The sequence below is a fragment of the Phalaenopsis equestris genome, unplaced genomic scaffold, assembly GCF_001263595.1.
Source record: "Phalaenopsis equestris unplaced genomic scaffold, ASM126359v1 Scaffold000639, whole genome shotgun sequence".
NCBI lineage: Eukaryota > Viridiplantae > Streptophyta > Magnoliopsida > Asparagales > Orchidaceae > Phalaenopsis > Phalaenopsis equestris.
In genome coordinates this window covers 96,959-107,444 of record NW_018165079.1, presented here as the reverse complement: position 1 = coordinate 107,444, position 10,486 = coordinate 96,959, and the positions used below count along the sequence as shown (strand labels likewise).

At 33.8% G+C, this 10,486-nt stretch overlaps 1 protein-coding gene across 3 annotated transcripts; it reads left to right on the top strand.

Moving 5' to 3' along the window:
* Nucleotides 1–2,090: 2,090 nt before the first annotated feature.
* On the top strand, nt 2,091–9,915 carry LOC110030047. 3 transcript variants are annotated; one of them, XM_020732592.1, is made up of 7 exons: nt 2,091–2,352; nt 3,408–3,646; nt 6,448–6,719; nt 7,014–7,665; nt 7,745–7,944; nt 8,042–8,286; nt 8,627–9,915. In XM_020732592.1, exons 3-7 carry the CDS (start codon nt 6,448–6,450, stop codon nt 9,907–9,909), a joined length of 2,652 nt encoding a protein of 883 aa, XP_020588251.1. In that variant the 5' UTR covers nt 2,091–2,352; nt 3,408–3,646; the 3' UTR covers nt 9,910–9,915. The 3 variants fall into 3 exon arrangements, with proteins under 3 accessions (XP_020588251.1, XP_020588249.1, XP_020588248.1); XM_020732590.1 differs by lacking the exon at nt 3,408–3,646; XM_020732589.1 differs by lacking the exons at nt 2,091–2,352; nt 3,408–3,646 and adding an exon at nt 2,544–3,095.
* Nucleotides 9,916–10,486: the final 571 nt, after the last annotated feature.

Genomic DNA, 10,486 nt, shown 5'->3' with positions numbered 1-10,486 from the left:
CGACACTCTACAATTGAGGAGAATTGAGGATGGAGGCAGCGACGGTTTGACGACAACATATACTTTGAAAAATTTGTAAAAGTTTCATATGCCAGTTTATTTGATAAGATTAATACCCAAGTATATCTTGGATAACCATCCATTAAACTAAACTATGAATCCTTTTACAAAGAATATCAAAGCTAATAAAGCCAATTAAATATATATGAAGCAATTCTAATATTTCTACTTTTAAAGAAATGTTTAAAACTCTTACCATGAATATAAGCATTATAAATATAATGAGAACAAAAATATAATTTAGCTAAGCTAGCAACTAAAACAATAAGTCAATATTTGAAATCATATGGAGTGTGTGCATGTTGATATGACTTAGACTTGTATGTCACAACCAATTATCTTCAATGGTGCTTTTAAAACTAAGTTTAAATTGACATCACTTGAATTTAAATTGGTGAAATACATATTTTTATTTCAATGCCTAATACATTAAATAAATTCATTTTTTTAAATGATATAATGAGGTGCATGAAACTTTAAACATATATCACTTAAGTGGGTAATATATATCAAAGTTATGTTTTAAACTCTCTACAAAAAATACTTTAACAAGATTTATAAAAATTTTACCAATAAATCTGATGTCTATGATTTTTTAATAAGGAAAAATTTTCCTTACCTCCCTTCATGTGTCTTGATTAAGCATTACATTAATGCTTATTTTCATATACTTTTCAAATTTGGATAATTAGTTAAATATGTAAGGAAAATTACATTGGATTTTATTATTTAAAAATCCCACAAATTTCACGTGGTAGTTCTGTAAATTTGAGCTCAAATTCAAATCTAGTTTAAAATTTTAAAATCTGCTCTTAGTATTAATTTAATTTCAGAACTACTTAAGCACATATGAAGAATATTTATATGGCATTTAATTTCCTCAGCCAAAATTTTAAGTGTTAATTCCTTTATATTTTTTGCAAAGTTAATTATCATTAAATTGAATTAAATTAAAAAAAAATTAATAAGCTAATACTAATAAGTAAGATTTATTAGTAAAGTTAATTAGAAAAGCTGATTTAATTTTTTAAATTTGTTATATTACTGACTAATTTAATTTATTCATTATTAATAATTCTAATCAATATATATTATTATTAATTTTACTTATTTAATATGTAATTTTATTTATTTCATATTGATCTTTCATCCTCATCTTGTTATTTAGTTACCCCTAGTCGACAAAGTGAGTCTTCTTGAAGAGAATCTATTTGAAAGGAATCGTTGGGGTCACGACATATGAAGGAGAATAGATATTGAGTTACGTGTCCAAAATCCTCAAGGAGAAAAAAGCAAGAAACATACATGTGAATCATCAAACGGGTTTCACAACCTTCTCTCCCTTCATATGTATTTCTTCGCTAAATTCCCTATATCTCCCAAATAATTGGATTTGGTAAAGGTAAAATAAGAGTTAAGATTCAAACATGTCCATTTAAACCATTTCACAATATTTAGGGGTTGTTTGGTTACAAGTAAGATTTAGTTTAAATAGGATTTAGTAAAACTTGTGAATCTGAATTTATCAAATCTTGAGACAATTAAATCTTGAAAACTCTTTGGTATGTTAGCCAAGCAAATTCTCATAAATCCTAAAAAACTGTTTTTGCAGCTTTAAACGAATACAACATGATTTATCAAACATTCAAAGAAAAAAAAGTAAATAAATAAAAATACAAATGAGCATCCAAAATGTCAAATTGTATAAAAAAAAGCATTTACATTAATTAATAATTAGTTATGTAACTTAATAATTAAGATTTTTTATTGTGTAAACTAATTATTTATTAAATAATAATTCAGTAATAATCAATTATTAATTTTATAAATTAAGAATTACTTAGAATTCTATAAAATAATTTAAACTTTAAAATAATTTAATTTATTAATTAACTATTAAAATTACATATAAATTTAGTAATTATAATTAAGCTGATAATATATAAATTAGTTTTAAATATTAACCAATTAAATTAATAAAACCAGCTTAAATAAATAAATTAAAACCTCTAACCTATCTACCTCTTCCCCTCTCTGCTCGAAACCCTCGCCTTCATCTTTCTCTCTCCCAGTTTCGCCCAAACACACCATCTCGTCCAAAACCCTCGCTTATGTCACTCTTTCTCTACCGGTTTTGCCCGAAACCATCCCCTTGGTGAACAAACATTAGCGATACAGTAGCCATTAGAGCTAGCTGAGAAGACTACGACGGTATCGCGGCTTACAGAGACCACCGAAACTCCCATCTTTCTCATCCTTCAGCTACAATCCTACCAGAAACCATTGAGGAAGGTAAGCTTCTTCGTGCCATTATTTCTCTTCGCTCGTTCCGGATATACTAAATCCGCCGATTCACAGGATTTAGTAAATTACGTATTTATGGCGAGTCAGCGTAATTTTTGTGATTTACGAGAGCTCAGGATTTAATGAGGCATTTTTTTGCTGTTTGGCAGGATTTAGCTTAAATCCTGCATAAATCTTCTTCAAACAGGCTACCAAACAGTTCTAAAATCCCCCCATTTTATGGGATTTGGTATATTCGAGATTTATTCCGATAAAGTGGTAAAGCAGGAGTTAAGATTCTTTGGAATTAAACATGTTCATTTGAACCGTTTGGCAGAACTTAAGTTAAATCCTGATTAAATCCTGCTCAAATCAGGCTACTAAACAACCTCTAATAAGGGTAAACTAACTGGCTTAGTACAATACCGATTTGTTAGGCTAGTTTTATATATAATTGTCCAGCCAAACTCAAACACGACTAAATTTTAATAACTAAATTTTAATTTTAAGGGGACTACTTTCCAAAATCAAGGCAGACTTGCTAGCCTTGATTCAAAGTAGAGTAGATCATTAAGAGCGTAAAGAATTTGCTAGAAAAATAGAGAACTCATTGGACCAACCAAACTCAATAATCTTTGCCCAAAATTAGGGTCTACGTGACAACTTTCACCAAAGAAACCAGCACCTTCCTCCGAACTTGTCGGCTGAGCGCAAGTCCAAGTTCCCAAGCTACCTATCTCTTATATTTTATGGTCAGTAACTATTGAGTTCTGCTTTATATAATTTTTTATATATAGCTTATTCTATTATAGTTATTATATTATTCAAACTTCAATCCTTATCTATGAATAGGGGGTTATGAGAGTTGGCGGGTTTATGCAATCATGTGTACTCTATTCTAAATTTTATATTTCATTAAGCATATAATGTGTATTCTCCATACTTCTCCTTCTACTCTTTTTGAATCTGATGAATATGTTTATGAAATCAATATTTGCAAGTATTTCTTTATTATAATTCTTGCATATGATATATGAAATATCTATGATGAATGCTTGTTGCAGGAAGTATGATTTATGAAATTTCACATGTTATAAGTAGATTATTGCATGGATACTTGCAAGTATGGATGATAGAGAATGATGTGATTCCAGACTCCTAGCATTCAAATGGAGACCAAATCTTGAGAACTGTTGGTATGAGACGTGGATGGAATGTAGGAAGTCATTGATACTAGAGGACTATTGATAACTGCTATGTTGGGAGAGACGCAACCTTTATCAATAGTTAATGTTGCCAACAGGTTGGGTAACGCAATGACACAATATAACATGAAAATGGCTAAGCCATATACAGCTATAAATGACATTTCTATAATTAGGTCAATTACTCTTATGAATATGCTTATGATTACATATGGATTGATGAAATATATGTTTTGTACAACAACCATAATTCCCTGTATTGTATGGCTTTCTTTTACATGTTTTATAGGATCATAACATGTTGTGATATGTGTTGTGGACATGTACATAAGTTATACATGCGCATGCACATTGTTTCTTTTTATTTATAAACTCTTATTTTAGCCTTGATTATTTTACTGAGCTTGTTGTAGCTCACTCTATATTGTTGACTTTCGGGAATGTGTGAGCATCAGAGCGAGTAGACATGTGTGACTTGTAGAACTTTTACATTTCATTGTTTTGGGACAATGTAAAGAATTTTGGATATGTATTTTATTATGTTGCATTTAAAAGCTCTGAATAGATATATATATATTTGGGTGATATGATTTTTCATGCATCTAAGTATATGAATATGAATAAATTATGAATCGAAATGAATGATGTACGTTTGCGCTGATTTAGTTAGACTGATTCTTTACACACTGAGTCCTGATTTTGCAAGTTAGGAGTGGTGTTGGTGGAATTTGATTTGATCGAATTGTTCGCTTTTGCATCGCCATAGTTGACTCGTAAGGGAGTGTTTGGTGGGGGATACACAGGTACACACACTTAGCATACACTCAAACATGAACTTAACAAGTTACAAGCATGAGGAGACTGTGGGGAGAGATGTCCGGATGCAGGCTAGGGGAAAGATATATTCCTAGAGAATGGATACAAAACATAATATTTGCACACACTCTCTCTCTCTCTCTTTACCTCAACTATTACCTGTTTAAACTCTCTGATTGAGGTATATTGGGTTGGTGTCATCATGGCTAATCAGACCTCACCTATGATGAGATAGCTCAAATGCCCAAAACCTCCCAACTCTTTTTTTTTTCTGCTTCATGAATAAATCTTTCATTGTTTCTTCCCCTTGGCCAACTTTGTCTCAAAAGTCAGAACTTCTTGGTACAGGGGAGAAAAATGGTTACAGTGAGTAAAGTATAGATGGAATCTTTAAGACATGTAGCAAGTCTTTTCTCTGCTTATTTTTCTTATTTAGGTAGTGGAGACTTCAAATTGGACTAAAAAATTGTTTGTTTTTTTGGGCTTTTGCGAGAGGAGAGCTATAAACTAATTTCCCCTTTTTTTTGGCTTTTGCGAGAGGAGAGCTATAAACTAATTTCCCCTGGTTATTCCTATGTGAAGGGTAAATTAACTTAGTAGAGTTGTCAGTTGGTATTTGCTTCCTTTAGTTATTCTTCTTTGGAGTGAAAATGAGTTTAAGATGAATCAGTTGCTGTATTTGAAAGTAATATCTGAGACTTATGTTTTCTGAGTTTCCAGCTCCTGATTTTAGCTGATATTTGGGTTTATTCTCCTGTTGTGGTTTATTCTAAGGACCTTTTAATCATGAAATGTTGTTCAATCAGACTTAACTGCCATTTTTTAAAATGGTATTTCATAAGGATATTTTTTTTTTCCATTTTTACTGAGACGTGAATCTTAGAATTCACCCAATCAGCTGTTTGGTGGTGTGGAAAATGGTATTTGATGCCATTGTACTATTGTAATCTCATAAATATCAAGGATTTGTGACCTGGTAGAAGTATAAAAATGTAATCTGTCTTTTTGGGTTAGGTGAACAGGATCACTGTATTTTCTTTTATGCTTCACTTCCTCTAGAGCCAAACCTAAGATAAACAAGAAAGTCTATTCTACAAGGCTCATTTCTAATAACTTGCACGATTGCGCTAGTCAGTGTCAACAATCAAATAAAACTTTGTTATGTTCTTTGGCTTATTCCTATTATTGGTGTAGGATTATAGATGTATCATTTCTGACAAGGCTTGTTAGGGATTGTTTCTTCCATTTGAGTTGACAAGAATATTCAAAGCTTTGATCAGTCTAACTTTCAGTAAGATGGGATCAAATAAATTTATTTTTGAGTTTAGCCACAAACCAAAGGTCTTTATTTGAGATTTTGGACCCAAGGGGCCTTCTTTAAAAAAAACTGAGCCAACTCTGAATTTACATTTTTCTTTGTAAGAATGCATCTATACACACCAACGGCCTTTAAGCCCAAATGTGATTTTGGTTGGTTTTGGTCTGACTATATGATTATATAAATTAATTAAACTTGGCTGTTTGGAAGTTTATGATTTATATTTAAACCTGCTTCATATGATTTTGAGAACCTAAAATATCTGCGATGAGGCTAATGATATGGATGATGATCATTTGAGGCAAGGCTGGGTCTAGGGAGCTTGAATGTTATCACCCTTAGCTTTTATGTAGAACTTCTGGATTGATTTAAAATTTTTGTTTTCTTGGTGTTGGCATGTTTTTCGTTTTTGATATGATAATTCCCTGATTGGTTATTTGAAAATGTATGCAATTATTGGAAATATCATAATCTTTATGCTTGCTCAGCAGAAAATATGACATATGTAGCAACTTTTTTGTTTCACACTGTAAGTTCAGGTTATGACTGGATCTTTTCTGCATTGAAATGTTTACTTTTATGTGATAACAGGGTTTGTGTAGCTATCTCTTAAAAGTTTCCTTCCTATGAAGTGAAGAGACATAATTTCTTTCCGTTTCTCTTCAATTTTTTCTGCATCTTTTTATTAATTTCTTACAGTTTTATTTTCCATGGATAAAAGACAACCAGGGATTGATATATGAATCATTGTCTCTTGAAATATAGATGGCTAGATGGGATGAAATTCTGAGTCTTCCCGTGCAGAGTCCACCAAACCTGGAATTCTCTGCAGCTGACATTGTGTGGTCTAGAGTGGAAGGCTGGCGAGAGACCATGGACAGACTAGCTCTAATTCCATTCTCCAGAGTGAATGATTTTGTCAGAGGTGAATCAAACAACAAGGATTGTCCTACCAGATTTCATGTTGAAGCAAGGAGACGACGTTCATCAGATATGGCTAACAAACTTAAGGTTGATGGAATTCTCGAGTATATTATGTAAGGGTCTTCCAAAAAAATTGCATTGCATGGTTTCTTGAACTAGTAATTCATTCGAGTCTTATTTGTGTCTATGTGATGTTTTTGAACTTGGTACAGATGCAGCTTTGCTACTTTTTAACCAAGTAGCAGTAATGATAACTATGCAGATATAAGTGGTTATTGCCTTAGTTTTTGTCGTCCAACCATAACTGTGATGTCAGTAGTTTTTTGAAGGAGCGGTTAATTTTAATTGGATAAGAGTATTTCTCTTAATTATCATTATTTTTTTGTGATTGGGTTTGTTGGATGTAGGTATTGGTGCTCTTTTGGTCCAGATGATCATAGGAAGGGAGGTGTCGTTCGCCCCAGCCGAACCTATTGCATAAAGAGAAAGACTCCTGCTGGCAGGCCGAACACGAAGAGGGGTTGTGTCTGCCATTTCATTGTGAAGCGCCTAATAGCTGAACCATCAGTTGCACTTATCATATACAATCAAGATAAGCATGTGGACAAGAAAGGGCTTCCTTGCCATGGTCTCCAGGATTCAAAAGCCGTGGGAACCTATGCAATGTTTGCACCATGCATCTCAGATGAGCTCCGCCTTCAAATTATGTCCTTGTTGTATGTTGGTGTTCCAGTGGAAACTATCATGCAGAGGCACACTGAAGCCGTGGAGAAGCAGGGGGGACCAAGCAATAGGGATGATCTTCTCACTCACAGATATGTGCGCAGGCTAGAAAGGAAGATTAGGCGTTCCACATATGAATTAGACTCCGATGATGATATTAGCACTAACATGTGGATTGAAATGCACCGGGATCATGTGTTCTTTTATGAGGACTTCTCTGAAACTGAACCCTTTGTTTTGGGGATTCAAACGGATTGGCAACTCCAACAAATGATTCAGTTTGGCAACCGCAGTGTTATAGCCTCTGATTCAAGGTTTGGCACAAATAAATTAAAGGTCTGTTGGGGTCGCATGCTTACTGCTACATTTTAGTTGTCTGTTTATTGATATCTGATCATCTTTGTTCTATTTTCAGTATCCCATTTATAGTCTCCTGGTCTTCGACTCAAAAAGGAATGCACTCCCTGTAGCATGGATTATAACACCAAGATTTGCCAACGGTGAGATACACCGATGGATGCGGGCCCTTTTTGACAGGATTCATTCAAAAGATCCAACATGGAAATTGGGTGGTTTTATTGTTGATGATCCTTTAGCTGATTTGAATGTCATCAGGTGGACTTTATGTAAATTTTTTCCTTTCTTTTATTTGTTTGTTTGTTTGCTACAATTATGCTCCGAATAATTGTCAACTTCACTTTATATAATTCAGGGAAGTCTTTCAGTGTTCAATTTTGATTAGTTTTTGGCGTGTACGCCATTCCTGGCATAAAAATTTGATGAACAAGTGCTCAGACACAGGAATGCAAGTGGAGGTGTCAAGGAGACTTGGAGAGATAGTTTCAAACATTTGCAGGGGTTTCGCTTCCTTGGATGCCTTCCATGATTTCATTGAAGACTTTGTTGATTGCTTGGACTTCTTAGATTATTTTAAAGGGGTTTGGTTTTCAAAATTAGGTAATTTCTTGTTTTTCTCAACCTTTGTTCCTCTATCCTCTCTCTCTCTCTCCCTGAACTCCTGATCTATATGATATATTATTACATCAGATCCTCTCAAATAGCATGGTAGTTGTATGGTTCAATTGCCCATATTTTAGTCATACAATTCACATTGGCCGATGGGATCAATTCTTTGATCTTTCTCAAGGACTGTCCGTATTTTTTGAACCCATTACAACCACCTTAGCAGTGGATAATTGAACCTTGCATTTACAATTGCAATTACCATAGTATTGAATATGTTTTTCATCAGCCTTATTTCCCTTAGCTCGTTACACCTGTTTTCTTTATTGTACAGGAGCCTGGATTAATATATTGAAAGCACTTCCGCTTGCTAGCACAGAGGTTTCTTCAGCCATTGAGTGCTACCATAATCAGCTCAAACTTCGATTGCTGAATGAGAAAGATTCAAATCTTTACCAACGTGCTGATTGGCTGTTTGATAAATTAGGAACCAAGGTGCATTCTTATTACTGGTTGGATTCATATAGTGGTAAGGATAACTTTGCCAGGTACTGGAAAGATGAGTGGAAATGTGGTTTAACTGCTTGGCGCCGTGCTTCGGAGATCCTTGATTCAGATGTTATTTTTGATGACAACTCTGCTAGAGTTGCTCATCATGAAAATCCAGGAACTGCCCGTGTTATCCTGAATCCAGGTTCTGAATTTGCAATATGTGACTGCAGTTGGTCGAAGACGGGGAACCTCTGTGAGCATGTGATCAAATCAAGTATGTTTTATCGGGGCAAAATCTCTCACTCGCTCTCAACTAGCATGTTCGAATACAAGAGAACTTTGATGAATGTACTTCAATGCCCCCCACACAATTCTCTGATGCGTGATCATGCCATTTCTATGGCTGCATCTGTTCAGGCTCAGTTGACTACACTGTTTGTCCAGCAATTTTGCAGTTCCAACACTGATAAATCAAGCCCTTTGCAAGAGGAAATAGTTGCCAAAGTGTTGGATGAGAATCAAGGAGCTCCTCAAAATAATTCTGAGGTTTTGCAAAGTACAAGAGATGGAAATAACATTGCTGGAGCCTTAATTCAGCCTACTGAGAAATCTTCAGCTGATTTTATGGCTGCTGAGGATTCTCGTGTTTTTGATCAGTTACTGGCAAGAGATGACATGTTAGTAGATGATAACATTGATGAAAATGCAATCAACAATGCACTTTCTAGTCCTGTTACTGATGTCAATGAAAACACTGTTGCTGAGAAAATGAAGAAAGCCGATGAAAGCTGCATGGAATGCTCGGACAAATGCGGTAGGAACTTCTCTAATGCTCATGAAATAAATACTGATGTTTCAGAGAAGCCTTCAACTTTTGTTGTGGGCACAGAAAACTGTAGTATTGGTGATAAAATGATTGGGATAGCTTCATCCGTGGATGATAGTTTTAATGATGCTAATGGATTAAACGATTCTGTTATGTCAAGTGGACAACCTCCCCCTGAATTTTCTGAAGCTAGGGTTGTAATTTTTGGAAGTGCGGATGTAAAGGTTTGCATGGACATTGATGTTATTAGTTCTGAAGAAAAGGTCTGTGAAAATGGTGATAATGTGAAAGTGTATTAGTAATGATTTTTTACGTGCATCTTATCATAATTCTATTTTAACTAAAATTACATAGTAGTTCAGCGGAATATGAAATATTAGACAGATTTAATCTAAGCACGATGATATGATTTAACGTTAATAAAAGTTGAAACAGCTTAACATTGCATGCAAAATAGTTTCATAGTGAATTTGTTTTCTTATGGTCTTAGGCCAAAATGAGGTCATATCAATTTTGTAGTAGCCATAGCTAAATTTTAGATTAATTAAGCATCTGTGTGGTTATGGTAAGTTTTATTTTTTTAGTTGGGGTGTGGCAAGGAGTTCATTTGTTTGAATGATAAAACCATCAGGGAGACAAATACATGTTTATATCATAATAATTTTATTGAATATTAAAATTAATTTGGAAGATTTGCGTACATACCGCTTTATTCCTCCGAATTTCCACCCATATCTAAAATGTTCACTTATTTACATTTCACTTTTTAAAAGTTAAGATAGTGATAATTTTTTGTCATATCAATAATATATGTGTTATAATATAAAATATAATGCTTCGGTGCCTCAATTAATTTTAATATTTTATATTAGGGGG